This window comes from Ptychodera flava, chromosome 14, assembly GCF_041260155.1.
Source record: "Ptychodera flava strain L36383 chromosome 14, AS_Pfla_20210202, whole genome shotgun sequence".
NCBI classification, from domain to species: Eukaryota; Metazoa; Hemichordata; class Enteropneusta; family Ptychoderidae; genus Ptychodera; species Ptychodera flava.
The window spans coordinates 39,409,283-39,430,919 of record NC_091941.1 but is presented as its reverse complement, the minus strand read 5'-3'; the positions used below and the strand labels follow the sequence as shown (position 1 = coordinate 39,430,919).

At 36.6% G+C, this 21,637-nt stretch overlaps 1 protein-coding gene across 1 annotated transcript; it reads right to left on the bottom strand.

The window, feature by feature from the left end:
- Positions 1–1,470: 1,470 nt before the first annotated feature.
- Positions 1,471–18,361, bottom strand: LOC139150458 (2-oxoisovalerate dehydrogenase subunit alpha, mitochondrial-like). Its single transcript, XM_070722839.1, has 9 exons — positions 18,217–18,361; positions 14,534–14,791; positions 13,184–13,292; positions 10,692–10,853; positions 10,111–10,255; positions 9,799–9,860; positions 9,057–9,198; positions 5,479–5,650; positions 1,471–4,585 (listed from the first exon to the last, which is right to left on the bottom strand). The coding sequence occupies exons 1-9, from the start codon at positions 18,316–18,318 to the stop codon at positions 4,409–4,411; spliced, it is 1,329 nt and encodes a 442-aa protein (XP_070578940.1). The 5' UTR covers positions 18,319–18,361; the 3' UTR covers positions 1,471–4,408.
- Between the last annotated feature and the right edge of the window lie 3,276 nt (positions 18,362–21,637).

Sequence of the window (21,637 nt, the reverse complement as noted above, 5' to 3'; positions counted from 1 at the left end):
TAAGTCCGTACCACCTCAGAAATCCAATGGTTCTGCATTGGACAGTCAGTAATAAAACGGTTCTCCCCTTACATTGGTCAGTCAGTCCATACCACCTCAGAAATCCAATGGTTCTGCATTGGACAGTCAGTAATAAAACGGTTCTCCCCTTACATTGGTCAGTCAGTCCATACCACCTCAGAAATCCAATGGTTCTGCATTGGACAGTCAGTAATAAACGGTTCTCCCTTACATTGGTCAGTCAGTCCATACCACCTCAGAAATCCAACGGTTCTTCATTGGACAGTCAGTAATAAAACGGTTCTCGCCTTACACTGGTCAGTCAGTCCATACTACCATAGAAATCCAATGGTTCTGCATTGGACAGTCAGTAATAAAACGGTTCTCCCCTTACACTGGCCAGTCAGTCAATACCACCTCAGAAATCCAATGGTTCTGCATCGGACAGTCAGTAATAAAACGGTTCTCCCCTTACACTGGTCAGTCAGTCCATACTACCTCAGAAATCCAACGGTTCTGCATTGGACAGTCAGTAATAAAACGGTTCTCCCCTTACATTGGTCAGTCAGTCCATACCACCTCAGAAATCCAATGGTTCTGCATTGGACAGTCAGTAATAAAACGGTTCTCCCCTTACATTGGTCAGTCAGTCCATACCACCTCAGAAATCCAATGGTTCTGCATTGGACAGTCAGTAATAAAATGGTTCTCCCCTTACATTGGTCAGTCAGTCCATACCACCTCAGAAATCCAATGGCTCTGCCCTTTCAATTGACAGTCAGCCAGTAAAGTAATGAACAGTAGTTTCCATTAATATTTAAAAGCACTGTCAATTTCATTGACAAGACTTGAAGTGGGTGTGTGGGGTATCTAAAGTCTAGTCTCCTTTCCATGCCCCATTTTGTGCATGTCCTTTTTCTGATCATATGCTGTCGGAAGTCAGAATTTGCTGCAGGTCAAGTGATGCCTTCTTGTAGTTGGAAATTTTGAAGATTTGAATTTCATTGTGAGATTGCAATTGTGCAAAAAGTAGATACAAGCAGGACAGAATTTCTTGGTTTGCATGTGGTTACCGGTAGTGTCTGTCTTGGTGCACTGTATGACAATTAAGACATTCAGTTCCCGTAGAGGTTGTAAATGTTTGTATTAGGATTACCATTTTTCAAAGATTATAATTTGGATATCTTTTGCAAATTACCTAGACTACCTTGAAAAGAAATTAAAATACTAAATATAACAAATGTGATCACGCTGTGAGAGATCCAAGACATAGTGTTATACACAACTTGTCCACAACATGGTTGGAAGAGATGGTCAGCTACAGATATGATTACAGAACAGATACTATAACATTGCAAATACTTTTTTCATTGCATCCACTTCTAGATTAGCTTTGTGATAAAATAGGTTGTTATAAAAGCTGTCTTTAAATGAAACCATCACAGTTACACAACATACATAAACACAGACTGTCTTATATAGGATTTTTTATTTGCTCAAAAATAATAATATTTTGGCTATGTATTTATCACATCACACTAGCAAAGCATGACAGTGTTTGGTTTTAATGTCAAGGAATAATTTACAATACTTACAGTTCTGCTTGCAAAATGTAACAAAGCATCAATGAAGCACTGTAAAGATACATCTTAATGCATCCCTTACACATCCTGAAGATAGATCCTGTATACAATACGATGAATATCATTACAAGCAGTCATGAGTATTTTTGATTTCTAGAGATGAAACCTGTGATGATGTGATGTCCATGTTCAATGATTAGGTGGTAAGATAAATTCTGCTGTACCCAGCTATCAAACAATAACTAAAAAACAGCATAACAAACATAATTTGGATCAGTGATTGATGGTACAAACTTGGGCATTATATCTTCCACGACAGAAGAATAGTGTGTGGAAAATGAAAAAGCTAAACTCTGTAAAACAGTAACAGTCACGGTGTTCAGTGGTTATCCACTGTTGTCGCGCACGATAATAATAACAATAATGACAAACATATAAATACTGTACAGCACACAAAATAAAAACACTCATGGTAAAGACAACAGAAATAAACACTCATGTATTAGAAGTTGTAATGCTATACCAATTCAGCTCAGTGGCCCTTACTCAAAAACTCTTTGTATTACTGCTTGGCTTTATAATCAACATCATATGGTACACAGATCAACATTTCAAGTGAATGCTGTTCAGTATTACCATGACAATCATGTCTGTGAATTGCTGAAATTTCTTTTGTAAAACTGATCAGATGAAAGGATGAGTGATGTTTTTATTCTGGAATAAAAAGGATGCACACTGTTCTATGAACTCAGTATGTCCAAGAGATCACATGGTGTGGTACAAACAACTCACGTACGGACATATATGTATTTCTGTGCGTGTTTGTGAGTATTTTGTTTGTACCCTGGTCCATTCAAATACAACATTAAACTCATTGCTTAATTTTTGGCTGGTAGAATTTGTAGATTGATATTTCACACAAATGTGACTGGATCATAATCACACTGTGCACATACCGGTAGCAACTTTTTAACTTGTTATGACAATTTTCCAAATGATAAGGATTGGTGATGTGCAACCATGTGGTGATACTGTTAGGCATTCTCATAATATTGATTGACAAGCACATACATTTGATTGACAAGCACATAGATATAGGTCATGGCATTGTTTTATGCATTGCAAAGTGAAAGAAAGTTTTTGTTGACATGCATTGATGTAGAATCCAGAGGTACTTCTAAAGAGTTGGAGTAAATAAGTAAATGAGACACCACAAAAATTCACTGAACACACGCATTCTTGGCTCATGAAAGTAACTGCCGTTAAATTTTACAACAAACATGATAGTTGGTTCAAATATCTCTTATAAAAGCCTAGATAATGCCTTACAGAATACCAAAAGTCTACATTGTCAAATATAAACAATTTACAAGTCATTTGCATTTGTGAACATCTGGTATAGCCATTGTTTACAAATTATTCTACATTGAATATTTGCATATTATTTTACATAGTGTGTTCACTGAACAATAAGGCTTTTCACATCCTCTGAAAATGATCAAACAAATCTTCTATACATAGTTAAATTCACTTGCAGAGCTGACATTCTATCGTGTGGCTTGAGCTTGGATGATGAAGGAGGGATTTTGGTTTGAAAAAAATGAGTACATGCGTCTTTAAAAGTTGAGGCAGTTTTTGTGACATATTTGAGGATTAATGACAAAGAAGATGAAGTGTACAGTCATATCTTTCATCTGTTCCTCTCTATCGTGTCTTGCATCTCACAGTCAAATAAAATAAAATAAAATTGGATTGTTGTACATACATGATCACATTAACTTTGCCACTCTTATTGAATGTACAAGCACCTTCTGCAGATGATAGTTTTAATTTTCTGAGTTGATACAGGCAAGTGTGTCAAAGTATTAACTGCTATTCCAAGTACACACTAACAGCTTTTCATAGCTTTACTGTGGCAGAGTAACAATTAGCACATATTATTATCTGATGACAGTAAGTATCAATGGTAAAACCTGCAGCAGATGTACTTGTCAATTGCAAGCCTGATTCTCATTGAAAACTCTCTACAAAGGATTTTTGAATGGGACGACAGAAATGAATGCTTTTCACAAAATATATCTGTTCAAAATTATTATGAGAAAATCCACAAAATGATCACAAGGGAGCGTTACCGAGAACTTAGACTTTCATTTACTGGTATGCTTTTCATCCCGAACACCTGCAACACACAGTACTTGAAATTTCCCTCAATTTAACATGATTTATACCAACAGATATTACTTCATGAAGTCCACCAGCTTTTCTGCGTGTACATTAGAGTTGAGAATACAGATTTAGGATGTCGCTTCCTATCATGAAATGTTTTGAATACATTGGAAAATGAGATGAGATGAAATGAGATGGAAATTGTGTCAAGTTTCAAGTGGTTTTGTAGACAGAGACACCGTTGTTTGAAAGAAAGTAAATTATAACAGTGTGAAAGATTCAGGAATTGGTGTAACAATGTATGGAGGGATTGTCCCTAAGTTGATCGTTACTATCTTGCAAAATGTATGAACTTTTTGGCATCAGTAGATCCATATAATTCATTCACCCATTTCTGAACATTATACATTTCCTCAAACATACTTTTGTTACACATTTCCTGGGCTAGATATGATCTACATTCTGGTACCTGAAAGAAGTGATTAGACTTGGTCCATTGGTATAAATCAAGATAACTTTAAGGGTAATCTATAGTACTGTCACAATGTAGATTGAAATAGTTCTACACACTTGCATTGACCTTCTACCTCTTTCCAAATATAATAGCTTAAAATAAATATCAGTATTGGTGTATGGTGAAGCTAGCTCTTCAGATGAGATCAATTGATGTATTTGTAGCTGTCTACAGGATAATGTTCAGTGTACTGATCCACGTGTTGCTTCATCTCTTCCATCTGTTTTTTCAGATTTTCCGGCATTTCATCGTAAACATCTTTGAAAAGTTCCTCTGGACTGGGTTTCAAGGTCTTCTCAGCTTTTTGGAAAGCCTGCATAACCTGAGGAGTAAAGCAAACACAAGTTGTGTCATAAATTGTCAGGGTTGAGGAAAACAGATTTTGTTGATAGAATTCTCAGCAAAAGGGTGAAGGGCAAACATGATCTGAATCAGGTTGTGTTTTTCTTTTTTAGTGTGCGCTAGTTTTTTTAACTGTTGTGTTTGTGTTGTGTTAGTGTTTGTGTTGATGTCAGTGTGTGTGTGTGTGTGTGTGTGTGTGTGTCTGTGTCTGTGTCTGTGTCTGTGTTGGTGTGTCTGTGTTGGTGTTTGTGTTATCACTGATGATTTTATTTAGGTATTAAACTTGAGACCAATTTTTCAAACTACAAGAGAAATTGTGTTGGCTAAACATTGCATACAATTGCTATAATTGCTGAGAGAGATTACAATACACAGTTTAAACCTAGTTGACTTGTTATGTACACTACATGGAAAGAGCTCTTTTGAAAATATTTCAAGATTTTGCTTTCTTGAATAATTTTCAAAAATGTTCAGTATTTCATGTGATCACTTCCTATATAAACTGAGATTATATACTAAGAAATTATGAAATATCTAGTAAATGATCTTTAATGTTTACAAAGTATAAAATCCCTGTTGGGTACCTTTGTACATTTTTTGATACAGTTTCTCTGATCTGACCTTGGATTATGTTGTGTATTATCAATGTTTCAATCTGAGTGAAATTTTGTTCATTAAAATGTACGTATCAAGAGAGGAATTAGACAATGACACCATGTTGGCATCAGACAGTTAACTCTAGGCCTTTCACTACCACTGTTTGGATCAAATTCCTTTTTATCAGTGGTGGGTTTGAACTTGTTTACAGGGATGAACAGATAAAGCTTTTCAAAGTAAATTATTGTCAACTGAAGACAGGGTATGAGATCTTACATTCATTCTTGTTTCTTTCATCCAAGCTTTCTCGGCATCTACATTCCACCAATCCTGACCAATCATATAGTGTCTTAGTCTGCTGATTGGATGGTCTTGTTTGTCCCAGTAGTTGACTTCATCAACTGACCTATAGGCTGAAGAATCATCACTTGTGCTGTGGTGACCAATCCTACATGTCAGGAAAAAACAACAACAATCACTCTTTTTTAAATGCTGATCAGCAGAACTGATCGTCTTTCCTCAATGATGAATTTTGGCTGTAAACTTCATTTAAACCTAGGGCATCTCAAAGACATGGGAAATTCAAGTTCCGGGGTAATTTTGATATATCACTGAAATCATTCAAATCCATATATACTGATAACATGGCTTGACACAACACATTGTAGCTATATGATAACATGGCTTGACACATACTGTAGTTGTATGATAACATGGTTTGACACAACATACTGTGGCTGTATGACAACATGGTTTGACACAACATACTGTAGTTGTATGATAACATGGTTTGACACAACATACTGTGGCTGTATGATAACATGGTTTGACACAACATACTGTGGCTGTATGATAACATGGACTGACACAACATACTGTAGCTGTATGTATGATAACATGGTTTGACACAACATACTGTAGCTGTATGATAACATGGACTGACACAACATACTGTAGCTGTATGATAACATGGACTGACACAACATACTGTAGCTGTATGATAACATGGACTGACACAACATACTGTAGCTGTATGATAACATGGTTTGACACATTATACTGTAGCTCTAGCTGTATGATAACATGGACTGACACAACATACTGTAGCTGTATGATAACATGGTTTGACACATTATACTGTAGCTCTAGCTGTATGATAACATGGACTGACACAACATACTGTAGCTGTATGATAACATGGTTTGACACATTATACTGTAGCTCTAGCTGTATGATAACATGGACTGACACAACATACTGTAGCTGTATGATAACATGGATTGACACAAGTCACAACACATTGTAGCTATATGATAACATGGCTTGACACAACATACTGTAGCTGTCTGATAACATGGATTGACACAAGTCACAACACACTGTAGCTATATGATTCAACTACTGAGTGTTGTTTCATTGTAACTACTGTGCTATCCTGAAGCCCTCCCTTTGTAAGCTAAGCAATAAACCATTCTGAGACACAGCAAACCACCAACTCCAACCAGTGACATGAATTGTATTCATTGTCACAGTCGTGGTGTGAACTGCTCAAAAACAATCCTTGAAGACAGTTATTGATTTTTATCGTAGATGTTATGTCTGTATTGCCATTATTCTATTGCTTAGAGAGTGTTGTTGTGAACCTGTGTTTCAATATGTTAAAATGTGAATTTTTCAATCAATTTAACCTGAAGTACTTAATATTATATAGCATTGGAATGTTAACATCAAAATGGACATGCAAGAAGAACTAGTAAAGATCCAAATCACAGATTTACGGTTATAGTTTTGTTGTTTATTTTCAGGTTTTGGTCATTGCATTTAAGTGCAAGCAGTTTTACCATAAACATATAAAAACATTCAAAAATTTGTGAGTATTATGACTGACACCAGTCACCTAACAAAGTATGGTACATAGGTATCTGCTTGTTGTCTGCTTGAAGAAAGTGCATCATGGCAGACCAATAGGATGGTTTTTTCCTGATGAAAAATTTGGATACCAAAGTAGTGAAATTACACAACTATCAACCAGCCACTAAAATCTGACAACACTGTAACAACACAATATTGACTATACACATAATTCTGAGTGGACATAGTGCTAAATGAAGTTAAGTTTTTCAGAATATCAGATACGTATTGTATGTATTGCCACTATAGCTCTGTTAATTTCACATTTTTGACCAATCAGACCATAGCATTTGCACCATCAATATACTGGTATGAGAAATCTATCATTGCTGTCACAGAAATGTCCACTAAATGACAACCTAGGCAACATTGCTGCCAGGATTGTCAACTGAATAACAACCCAAGAATCATCACATGGTATGTCTTTATACCAATGACTTTTGGAATGAATAAAGACTATAACAAGGCCTCAACAAATATTCAACAAGTCATCGTTGATGACACAGTCCCACTTGTTAATGGGTACTTTGATTACAGGTCCTCAGAGAGGATAAAGTCCTCTTCATTAGGTCTGTGATAAAAATACTTTTGAATAAATTCGCTTGATACATGTCTGAGTTGTAGTTCAGGACATGAAAAAAATCGTAATAAAATGGCCACACGGTGGCCGTATTGGATCGTATCACAAAACAAATAAATGTGCATATGTATGACATAGGTCAATGTCCTTGTAGCAAATTTGATTAAAATTGGTTGAGATATGCCTGAGTTATGGCTTGTACATGAAAAAATCATAACAAAATGGCCGCACAGCAGCCATATTGGATCGTATCACAAAACAAATTAATGTACATATGTATGACATTGGTCAATCTCCTTGTACCAACTTTAAATAAATTCGCTTGATACATGTCTGAGTTATGGTTCTGGACATGAAAAAATGTAATAAAATGGCCGCACGGCGGCCATATTGGATCGTATCACAAAACAAATCAATGTGCATGTGCATGACACAGGTCAATGTCCTTTTACCAAGTTTGAATAAAATCAGTTGAGTTATGCCTGAGTTATGGCTCTGTACATGAAAAAATCGTAACAAAATGGCCGCACGGCGGCCATATTGGATTGTATCACAAAACAAATTGATGTGTATAGCTATGACATTGGTCAATGTCCTTGTACCAACTTTGAATAAAATCTGTTGAAACATGCCTGAGTAATGGCTCTGTACATGAAAAAATCGTAACAAAATGGCCGCACGGCGGCCATATTGGATTGCATCACAAAAAAAATGACGTGTATAGCTATGACATTGGTCAATGTCCTTGTACCAACTTTGAATAAAATCTGTTGAAGCATGCCTGAGTAATGGCTCTGTACATGAAAAAATCGTAACAAAATGGCCGCACGGCAGCCATATTGGATCGTATCACAAAAAAATTGACATGCATATCTATGACATTGGTCAATGTCCTTGTACCAACTTTGAATAAAATCTGTTGAAGCATGCCTGAGTTATGGCTCTGTACATGAAAAAATCGTAACAAAATAGCCGCATGGCGGCCATATTGGATCGTATCACAAAAAAAATTGACGTGCATATCTATGACATTGGTCAATGTCCTTGTACCAGCTTTGAATAAAATCTGTTGAAGCATGCCTAAGTTATGGCTCTGTGCATGAAAAAATCGTAATAAAATGGCCGCCTGGCAGCCATATTGGATCGTATCACAAAACCAATCGACGTGCATCTGTATGACATATGAAGTAATCCTTGTACCAAGTTTGAATGAAATCGCTCCAGGCATCTCTGAGATATCTGCGTGAACGGAACGGACGGACGCACGCATGCACGCACGCACGGACGCACACACGCACGGACATGACCAAACCTATAAGTCCCCCCGGACGGTGTCCGTGGGGACTAAAAATGTCATTTTTACCTGTAAGTCATGGCTTCAACAAGAACAGGTCTGCTTTCCTTCACAGCAACATTTCTTGCTGCTTTCACAGCGTTGTATACAGCAAAGATGTCATTGCCATCAACTCTGACTGCACACATACCATAACCAGAACCTCTGGACGCTACAAAGTTCATGGACAATTGTAAATAATACCCACAGATATTAGAGATTTTGCATTTCCATAAGCTGCCAAAGGAAACATAATTCCTTCCAAACCTAACATTATTAAGAATAACTGAATTTTCAGGTGTGTAAAAGCATGCAAGGCACTTAAATGACTTCATTATATTCTCATATTTTTTACAAAGAAATTCATTTTAGAAGTAAAGGTATACATGCACTTGTCTTCTGAGCTGTCAAATGTCACTCAGGTGACATTCTGGATCAGGTCTGGTGACTATGCACTCATTAATGTGAAAGAATGGACGTTTTTAGAAAACGTTTTTTAGGAAGTTTTCACTACTGCAAGAATACTGTTGTATTGTTTTTGCTATTTTGTTACATATAAAGTGTTCAACGACTAAAAACATTTTAAAATGCCAATAATTGAATCTACAAATGTTACATCAGAGAGATCAGAATTTCTAAAATCCTGACTGAACAATCGGTAGCAGCCATATCTGTAGTTGATGGTGAACAAAGTCATGGAAAATTGTACTGGTGAATAATTTTTTGCATCTTTTGCACAAAAGAAATGGTTTTGTAGGCTGTGAGTACTTACCAATTCCATCACCTCTGTATTGTTCATAGGTTGGTGTAGAGATTGCGTAGCCATTGTTTCGACTGTTGAACAACAGCAAAATATACTATTAGCTCTAACGCTTCTTTATGATCACTCACAAAAAAGGCTTTTATAAACATGGCAGGTTTTTGCAGATATTTTGTGTATTAATTTAGCCAAACTGCTGGTTTCATAAAAAAGTTGTGCTCTGCATCTACATTCTACTGATCACCATAAAATTTCTTCAAAACAACATTTCATTTCTTCCTACCCAGTTCTTAAGGTTATGAAAACAAGAGATTTGCGACATACCAGAAGAAAATGATTGGTGCATCAAGAGTTGCTGAGAAATTCAGAGCAGCATGAGCATCACCCTCACTGGCAGCTCCATCACCGAAGTAACACACCACACATCTGTCTTGTCCTGTCCTTTTGATTGCATACGCACTGCCAACAGCTGAAATTATGAAACAACAAGTTACTGTCTGTCACATGACCACTGCTGCATGAACAAGTTATAGAGCTGTATAAAGTCATAACATCTTCAGTCCATGTAAAATGTGTGGCATCTAACATTTTGGTCATGAAATAAAATTGGTAATAAATACTTTAGTATCCTTTTTACATAATTCAGTCATGTGATAAAGAAAACATTTTTAATTTAGTTTTGAAATCAATGAGGTGCAAAAGCTTTTGATTGTTTCAAACTCTCTGACAATGATTTTGTTAAAGAGGCACATTATCTATCAGCTTTATCTAAAAGTAAATTGATCAGTTATGGTGTACCAATAGCTGGGATTTGAAATTGTACTGGAGTTCACAAACCATGTTGCCATGTTCCAAAACGTTAGAAAAATACAGTCTGATGTTCAATATCTGTGTATGTTTCATACCTTGTGGCATCTGTGTTGCAAGAGTGGACGATATTGTGACAAAGTTCAGATCTCTACTTCCATAGTGAACTGGCATCTGCCGGCCTCTGCCCAAATCTAAATCATTCCCATAGCACTGATTCATAAAATTTTCAAGTGAGAAACCTCTCCACATCAATACACCTACAATGAAGACAATAAGTTGTCAGCCATATTGTGAACCCTTACAATAGGTGTATTATGGGAGATACATGTACTATTACTAGATACTGAATGGTCATTTGTTGAATCCATGGCAATGGTTTATTTCTCATTTCAGTCACCAAATTCATTCTGACCATTCTAGTACATTAATTGATACACCTTCTCTCTTACTGGTTGCAGTATGTAATATAACAAACCACTTAAAATGGTATTCATTATGCCATTGTCAGGGCTCTCGCTAAGTCACCAAAATGATTAGCCAACTCATTAGCCAAATCAAAATCTTTTAGCCATTTTGAGTAACTTTTAGCCAGTTTATGATCTCAAGTGTGGCAACAGCTTTCTCGACATTCAGGAGACCCTAATTTTACAAATCAAGATGTTTTGTATGATGTTCATGATGGTTTTTACATTAACGAAATATGTGTTTAGTTTTTGCATTTATAATCTGTATTTTTATGACATTTCAGGGATAGAAATCCTTTCTCATTTTTGGTGGTAACTTTAAACACCAGAAATAAAATTAGGTAGCAATTGAATTCTAAAAATCTGGTAGCAATGTTAAGTGTATATTACAAGAGGTACAGATTGAATATTTCTGCCACATTCAGTTAGTATTCACAGTATGATAGCTTGTCATAAGTTACAGGCTTCTCATATGGCAAATTTATGCAGTCTTCCATAACCTAAATGTTTGAGCCACACAAGTAAAACAATTTCCATGCAGAAGACAGCATTTATGGTATAGCACAATGGCAGTGTAGATACGATTATTGTGGTATTTAAGGGCCCGGTTTTACTTGTATGTCATAGTTGTAATCAAGCAGGCTGAAATAGCATCTTGAGTATAAGTACTTTTCTTGAGACAAAAAGGGCTGGGCCAAACAAAACTCTTGTAAAACACGACACAATGATATATGTTCATTTAAATTACTCACTGTTTGAGGGCATTCATTATTTTAATGATTATGATAACATTTTAGCCCAGATATATTTTCATTTGATATTTTTATATCATCAAGAAATGTCTGGTGATGTTCACTTCTAGATCATTAAACTGGTGGAATCTACAAAAATATTAAAATCATTCAGAATCACGTAATTTCTTGTATAAGTTATAGCAGTTTGAAAGTAGGCCGAATGGGAGTCAGTCAAGCTGAATGCCAAAGGCAGCAAAATTACCTATAGCACCACCCTAGGTGGTTTCTTGTGAACCATAATTGTGTAATTAGGGGGTCTTCATGCATGACATCACATGATGAGATGACCTAGACTTGACCTTACAGAAAACCTCAGTTTTTCTCCTTTCTTTTGTATTATGGCTCCGTTTGTGAAAGTTTCCTTTGAAATTATGGTTTTTACTATCAAACTGAGTAGTTGCAGGCCAAATTTTGATACAGCAAAGTAGGTAAAACTTTTGATAGACTCAAGGACGACCCAGGACTCACGGAGGCAAAGCAGGCCTCAGTGTATTCATGGACGTTACGTTCATGATGTATTGTAGTATCGAACAGCAACAGTGTTTGTTTTACGTACCAGGGAATTTGGAACTTTGTAGAAAGTAGATTAAACTGTTTCAATACATTGCACTTTGTAGGAAGGAGGGTAAACGTTTCAACATCTTACAACATTTTATTTTAGGTGTAGTTTTCTGTTGAGGAGGTCTAAGAATTCAATAGCCACTACATTAGCCAAAGAGGAGTTTTTGTAGCCATTTTTAACTTTCTTGGCGAATAGGTAGCCCTGCATTGTTATCGAGTGCACTGCAGCTGAAAAAAAATGCCTATGCAATCAGTACATATGTAAACTTGTATTAAAATCACTATCAAAAAAGTTTAAAGTCAAAGTAGTCTATCTGTACTCCTGGTCTTTGTCCCTTTGTCAGTTTTGATATGTCCGATCAAATTCAATTACAGAATTTTAATCAACACATCAAAGTTACTGCTACCAATTGACTTACGTTGATATGAATACAATAAATTATATGGTAACTGTATCATTATAAAGTTCATTTTAGACCAAAGGGCTCTAAAACAAAACTATTTTGGCATTTTGGGGGATAGTTTTAATAACAACATGAAATAAACAGTAATCATAATCAATACAAAATATGTTTTAATGGATTAAGAACTGTTTAATTAAATAGGCACCATATTAGATTATAAGATCTGAAAACACTTAAAAGAAATGAAAATAAAGTTTCACACAGAATAAGCTTTGGATTTATGTGAAACAAATGAATATGACATGAGTCAGTTCAGAGTTTGAGAATCAGGTTTATGACTGAGTTAAATCCATGAGATACCTACCAGCTTCTCTATACTGTCCCCATACAAGATCCTTTGGATCTAATGCTGCAGCACTACCAACATGAGTTCCTTCTTCACCAAAGTTTGTCATGTAAAATGAAATACGGCCCTGTCAAAGAAAGAAAAGGGCCATTATTTGCCGTAAATATTACCAGTCTTCAGTGATTGTTATAGCATAGACAGTAGGTTAAAGGTTGTAAACCAGTAAACATTACTGACCTTGTCAAGTCATGTTACTAGGCTGTCCCTTGGTATGGTATGTCAAAACAATCACATACAGTACACAAACTACAGCAATAATATCAGGATTCCAAAATCATTACTCTCACCTGGTACTTTCACCGTAGCTACAACACTGAGAGAGACCTAATTATCTTAAGTGTAGATACTATAAGCTTGGTCAAATAATTAAAGCCCAAGCAATTAGAAAAGGAAACTACAAAACAGTCAATGCTAAAATTTTTCTATTAACACAGTATCATCGGCAAATTCCATTGAGCAGTGCTTTTGGATGCCCTTTACTGTCAACTGACCAACATTAACAATATCTATCATGATATTCATTTACTTCATTGTGAAACTATGTGAATTAATATGATCTTTCATTAACCCTTTTCCTGCCAAGTCCATATTTCACCACCAGTCAAGACGATTAAACTAATGAAACACAACATATTCCATATGGTGTATTTTAACATAATACTGTACATTTGAAAGCTTTTGAAAACAAATACTGTAACTTGATTTTTTTTGACAAAAGATGCTATAACAGACCAAGCCAAGTGGGTGAAGATATGTCATGTTTGGCTCAATACCGCTTTTTACTGACTTAGCTGATGGGGAAGTGATACTGTCTGGCAGGAAAAGGGTTAAAAATACAATTCATGAAAAGCATTCATAGAGACTCTTTCCCCCTGTCTAGGGAACTGTCGGTTGGAACTGATAATTTATACCAAACGTTTCAAATTTAATATCATAGAAACTGATATCATGCTCTGAAACTGTGTAGCGCTTGTTGCACAATGTCTATAGCATATTGATTTGAATCCATAGGATTGAGTTTCATCACTTGATGCTGCGAGAATCCTCAATTCTACCCATTAATTACTATATACCAGTATAGACAGTATGAAGATGTTCCATTGCCTGCTAAGCTGTTGCAGCTTATTCATTTCTTTGTTTGTTTGTTGTTATTTTTTCTGTTGGAGGGGTTGGTCATTTCTGGTTCAAATGCCAGCTCACATTAGTATAAGTCTTTGTTGGGAAATAATGTATTGATGGCTAAAAAAAGCCAGCAATAAATTGGCCTCGGAAAGATATATACAAGTTGCTGCCTGTTGGATAACTCACCTGACGTTGTGATTCATACAAAATCCTATCCATAGTGTTCATTGTAGTCATAGCTTTGTACATTCTGATGACAAAATCTTTGTCAAGTTTTGGATCATGATCTGGATCAATAATCTCTCCCTTTCTGTTCATAACTCTGTATGTTTGAATGCCCTCATAGGTATCTGGTCTTAGAATGTCCAACTTGGTTGTGTAGTCTGTTTTGGCTCCAGGAAATTGAGCTCTATCTTCCTCTGCATACTGCTGCAGGTGACTGGTCTACAACAACAAAAATGTCCAGTATTAAAAATAGTTTAAAGGATTTCTGCATTGTTTTTATTATTTAGTGATGAGAAATCTGTTAATGCATTTTCCCCAACAACCATGAATTTCAGACTATTGTTTTATTATGACAAGCTGTTACATACTACGTACGATTGTAAAGGGCAGTGCAAGACCAAAACACCAAAGTTTGGTAGAATAAACCTTTATTAGCGATACAACAAAACACCTACCCACCCCTGGGGACGGACACGTAGGCGACCCCCTATGATCATAAGGTGAATGACAGTCTCCTGTAACACTGGAAAAACATCACAAGTCACAGCTACTTATCGCTTTGAATCAAAAACTTCATGAAGCAACAGTGTTCCTTTTTTTAAAGTGAATAAATTGAGAAGACTATTTATTCTTTGTTACTCTCTGGTGACATATATCTATAATTCAGCACACAATGTGTAATTATTGGCTTTTGGTCACAGAATTTTAATAATTTTAAGGATATGCCTTTTTTCACCTCATTTGCATATTTTTGACACTCACATGAACAAATTCACATCTCAACCCCTGGATGCACCTGTACACTAAATACTAAAATGGTAGGTGCTGTGGTTTTCGAGTTTTTGATGCATACATTCATACATATATATATACATACATGTACATGTACATACACCACTGATTTACCTACAAGCTCTCTTTGGTAAATTTACGTATACCAAATGTGAGCTAAAAATGTCATCAAAATTAATTGTCCGACTTTCTTGGGTATATGACAAGTGTAAAAACCTACATAACTTAGGATATGAAATTTGCCAGATCGTATATTATTAATCTGTGAACAAAAGAACCTACACATTTTCTTCATAAAATACTGTTTATGCTGCACTCAAGTCAGCCTTGCAAGTCTGTGGACTTAGAGTCATGCTGTATCATAAAGTATTGACTTAAAGCGCAGTGGTCGTCGCGCTGCGCATGCTCCTGAGGGGGTCCCCCCCCTTGTTGACAACATATCCGAGAATGCCGCATGAGGTTACGGGTTGATTATTATGTTTGCGATATTGCCGCTGATATGGCGGCTGATTTGTCACAAGGATACCAACTTACCAAATCTAACACGAAACAAAAGGTCAGTTAATCTAAGTTAAATATCTGCTGAATATTGAATAGTGATTACACGCTGGATTGAGATCACATTTGATCATGATTTTCTTGAATCAGTTGAATGGGGCTCGCTCGAGCCATGGAGCTAAACACTTACCCGTACGCATGTATATGCCAACAGACTATCAATGACCGGGCTCTGGTCTACGACATCGCTAGCAAGGAGGACCTTTCATTTCAAGAGGCCCAACAGGAGTACAATTGACAAAAACGCAAGCGACAGAAATCTACAGCTCGCAGAGCAATGCCCGCTGCAGCAAGAAGCGTCTGTTCCGTGGTCTGCATGAACGTTGGTGTCAAGAGAACCGGGTATATGGCGCGCTACACTCGGCCGTTGAGAATCCAACTCCACTATGAAGTTTGCCCCGTTGCACAGTAAGTGAGGCTACCCACAATTCTCCATGATCCGTACACAGGGAGATCACTCACTGAAGTGAAGCAAATTTCTTCTGTACACAGAACAGCTTGGTCCATATTTCGAAATTCTGGGACCATAGTTTTGATAATCATAATTCTCTAGTTTTTCACTGTGAATAATGAGAAGATCAACCCTTTTTCCGCGGAGGAGATAGCAATTTTGTGATTTTGTCAACATAGTTTTTTGACAGCCATATGCAATATTTTCAAGGAAACTAAGGGAATAAGTTGCATATGTGTTGGAAAAAGAGAGGGTATTGATTTTTTTGAATGTTTGTAACAAAGGAAATTTGCATGTCTGACAGATGTTAGGATGAGACCATCTTAGTTGCTGATAACTTTACCTTGACCGTGGACAATTTTTAGTACCTTCAAACATGGAATTCTTATTCAATTTACTCCTGAATTTTAAACATAATCAATAATTTTGGACCATAGTTTTAACCAATAATTCTAAAATTAAATTTTAAGTTTCAAATTGTTCAGAAACTGATAAAATTGAAGAAGCCTTTAGCAAATAATGTCTGAGCACACAAATCAAGGGGAATTGTGGGTAGTCTCACTTACTGTGCGTTGGGGGTGCAAACGAGAATTCCGAGTACAGGAATCAAGTCAAGCGAAGGACATTTCATAGGTCTTCTTGTTATGTGGGGGTTATCTCATTTGAAAGAGGATTCAGACCTACCCGGCAATCAGGAGGTACAACAACGAAGTTTGCGTAGCACCGGTAGGCCTACACGAACTAGCCGTTGGATCTCTGCCATGACCGTGCACAGGATCTCTCAATACGTCCCTATGTGTAGCTGTGCAATTTTCCTGCCAAATGCCGCAAAAACCCGCTCGTTTTGTCGATTGTGTCCTGTCGTCTGACTATTTCTTGCCACGTATTACTAGAAGAAGTAAGAAATGGTAATCAACAGTGGGTCGTGGGCCAAGTCATCGCGGGGCCGGTACGTTGTGCAGCTGGTTGTGGGATCGGATTCTCTTATATTCATGTACGTCAACGCTGTGACCTTCTCCCTTAAGCAACAGCATCTCCCGTGTCCTGCTCTGGCGAAAGTGAGGGACTGCTCCCATCTCACTCCGATTGAAGTTGAGAAGACTTATGTTTACAAACATTTCTGTTTATCAACAAAAAAATCGCGCACGCGCAGCGCGACGACCACTGCGCTTTAAAGTCTCTGCATGGCAGTCAGACACGCCTGTACTACATGTCAACTTGTCACCGGAGCCACATGCAGAAATAAAACATGGGGGCAATCATCTCACTCGATGAGTAGAAGTACCTCCGACGGTGTCAGATTTCTGTGCACCTTACACTCAGATAAAAGATAATACACTTCAAAATATTGTGATACTAACAATAGCGTTATGGCACGTATGAGCAGCGTCAATTTGGATTTGTTGGTCCAAGCCCAAGCATTCAATGGTGCTAAAGGCAACTCGTTTTCATACCATAGCAATCCATCAATTTCATGACATTTTAAGGACAGCCTTCTTCTGGTTCCCTATCTTGGCAATCAGCCATGTTTTATTCTGGAGTTTGTGCTTGTAAATATGGTGTTCTTGTACTTCATGATCAAACTCTCATGTTGACCATTCGTTGTAAAGTTCATACCCGCAAATTAGCGCCGGCAATGGTGTACGAGTGAAAGTGAACCCACCGGCGATACTAGTCTCACACCCCGTCTCACACCCACATGCATCATATACCGGTATGTACGACGACACAGAAACGCATTTACATGACGTACAATATATGCGTAACATTACCTTTCTGATAAGGAACATGATTTGATCGAGTCTGGCTTAAAATACTGCTGAAATAAATAACTGGTGCTTACCGTGCATGAAATTGTTCGAACTGGTTTAAGTCTTGTGCAAAGCGTTCTGGAAGACGACGTAATGCCTCTGCTTAAACGACCGAGCCCTCTGAGTGCCGCCATCTTGCTGCTCTGCCACAAACAGCGCCGCCAACGGCTTTGTGTGCACATTCTTTCCCCTTTACGAGACCCACAGTAGCTTGTGAAACATTAGGGGACACATAAATCTGGTTGTTGTTGTTGTTGTGCATTGTTGTTTATGTTTACCAGTAGTGATGTTGTTGTTGTTGACCAATAAAATTCAACGAAGATAATTAACTGTTGTGTTGTGGTTGTTTTAGTCTAAGGAGAGAGTGTTACAGAAACTGGGATTTTATACTATAGTCCAAACATGCATAGCAGGGAGAGTATCCTAAGAGTAGGTGACCATTTGCCTAACATTAGAATGTAAAATAATGTCTCCTGCCTTGAGGGGTCACAGTCCCTTGTATGGGTTTTGTTTTTATTACATGCCTCTCCTCCCAATCAAAATGTAGATTTATTGGCAAATGACATTTTCTTGATTTCCATTGTAGACAAAGTGAAAAGATTTTTACCATTAGGGACGGACCATTAGATCTTGGGAGGGGGTGGTCAAAAAAAGAAAAAAAAAAAAATTTCAGAGCAGAAAGTTAGGAAAAAAAATCTTCAAACTAGTTTGCAAAATAAAAAAAATAAATAAATAAGAATACAAATGCGTAAAAAAATCTGCAAAAGTTTTTAAAATCTCGATTTTTTTTTAGATTTTACCGACAGAAAGCAGCTTTCTGTATTTTTAGTACATCCTACAGGCACATTTTAAATTTTATTGTATACATTTAAAGTGACTGTATCCCTTATACTGGAAGTTGTGATCATCTTATCTTTTCAGGACTTTTGTATTCTGATCACTTGAAAATTATAAAATTATAGAGCCTGTTTTCTACTTGTTTCCTGCGTACAAACCAAGCAGGTACACTAGGTAAAACATTGAAACCATGGTATGGTTGTCAGGACAGAAAGTTATATTTGCCTTTTAACTCAAGGTGAACAGATACAGGCCACATCAGGTTCATTTTTTTCACAGCATTTTATTGCAATGATGAATGCAGGAATGAGTGAACAAGTAGAAACATGTCAATAATGAAAAAACAACATATCAAGTCATTATGTATTATTTTGCTTTTAAAAGGGCATTTTTTGTTATTTTTTCTCAAAAAACAGCCTTAAAAACAACTGCAACACATTTTTTTAACATTCAACAATACACTACGTAGAATGCCATCTATCCAACAAATCCCAACACAAAAACACACAAAAGGGTTGAACTTTGAAGGTTTCTCCATAGCAAATACTGAATAAATCTGCATGACTAATCGTTTGTCTGTAGCAAATGCTGAATAACAATTATCTTCAGAATTTTTCCACCACAAAAAAAGAGCATGATTTAAGCGAATCTTAAGGGACTTATGTAGCAAATTTCAAAGAAATTGGACAAGCCCTTTCAGAGAATACAGATTTTTTGACCATGAATGGCATAAATTGCCCTAAAAAGACAAATATTGAAATTTCAACACATCTATACACATCCAATCAATTTGGACATGCTGCTACAGAGAAATAGGTGTTTTGATCAAAAAAGGGCAAAAATTGCCCTAAAAACACAAATATGCAAATTTCACTACATTTTGCAAACAGCTTCTCAGCTTGTCAAAATCAATTGTAAATCATGAGATATGCATGATGTTTGGTGGGGTGAATGTAGGCATTTCACCACGCAGTAGAAAAGGAAGCAAGGAAACCCAAATAGTCAATTTTCAAAAATATAGGAAACTATTGAGGAGCAAGAAGAACATGTTTCAGAGGAAGATGTGTAATCTAAAAAAATACTCCCCAAGTGCCACCAAATAACACCATTTGAATCTCTATTTTTCTAAAGCTCTAATGGCAGGACTGACCTCCCCCTGTGACCGCTTGCGCGGTCGCTTGTGGTGCTTTGCACCACATCTTCGCCCTCTTGTAAAATAATTCCACGGAGAACACTGTCATCATACATGGAGGGAAACTCATTGCCGACACTGTCTTTTTTTCTGATTTGTCTCATTTATATGAATAATCTGTTCAGAATTGTTTACAGAACCAGGAGTGACGGATTGCCTGTCATTGGTTGTGCAAAAATCAGTCTTTGATTCCACCACTTCTTCATTTCCTTCTGTTCCAGTATTAGGCAGTGCTGTTGGACATTCAGTGCGCAAGATGATGTGCAACCATTTCACAAAATCTATCAGCAATATAAATCACTAGGCCATATGTATGTTGTAGTTACAGCACACAATCTTATTTGCGCTAGTGATATGGATGTACATTGTATCCTCAGACAGCGTGGAACTTAAAAAAAACTATAAATCTGAAAATTTACTCAGAAAAAAAAATTAGCACAGCTATTCTCATTTGGAAAAAAAAATTTCTAGAAATTTACAATGATTAAAAAATTTCGAAAATTTCATTGTGACCACCCCCTCCCAAGATCTAAGGGTCCTTCCCTTAAATAAAGCACTGATATATACAATCACTGTTATGCAGTTAATTCAATGTTTTATGCATAAATTTCTGAAAACAGGATTTCCTACAGTAAAACATATAATTTGCTTATTTTTGATGTTCAAAAGTTGTCAAGTTGAATAAGTTCTGGTTCATTTTCAGTTGAATGATAATGCAGCATGCAACATCATCATCAACGTGTCATCAATATGATAAAGAAAAACCAGATCTTCACCAAAGATGATTAAATGTTAACATATTGCACAAAGTTCTCTCATCTTATGAGCATAGTATGATGTTGTTATTCATACATGAACACATTGGCTCTCTATATTACTGATTTTGGGTTTCTTAACATCCAAACACTTAATCACAAAGCTTGTTCAGCAGATTTTCCAGGTCATCAAAGCCAAATGCCAGTGAACGATGGAATGGCTACAGTACACTATGCATTTGCAGCTGTTTGAAGAATGCATAAAAAATCTTGAATGTTTCCTTGATCTTAATCACAAACCATGGAAATGCATGATTAGATACAAGGCCCACCAAACTTTTCATAGTTAAGATGCATATATAAGTCCGGCTACATACAGCTCTCTGCTCCTTAGTATGTGGTTACATTTTTTAATTCTCAGACTTTAGATTGCAAGTTTTTACATAATGTTCCTCATACCGGGATCTGTAAATGCAAATGAACTCAATATCATCACTGCAACTGTTTGCATTCCATGTTGTTTTTATAACAACTTACGGAGACTGTGCTGGACAAGTTCAACTACTGAGTTTTGGAGAGAGCTGCAAGTCTAAAATGTCTTATAAATGAAGACTTGCTGCTTGCATGGTACAAATTTGCTTATGTATATTGGATTTAAAGATCACATTG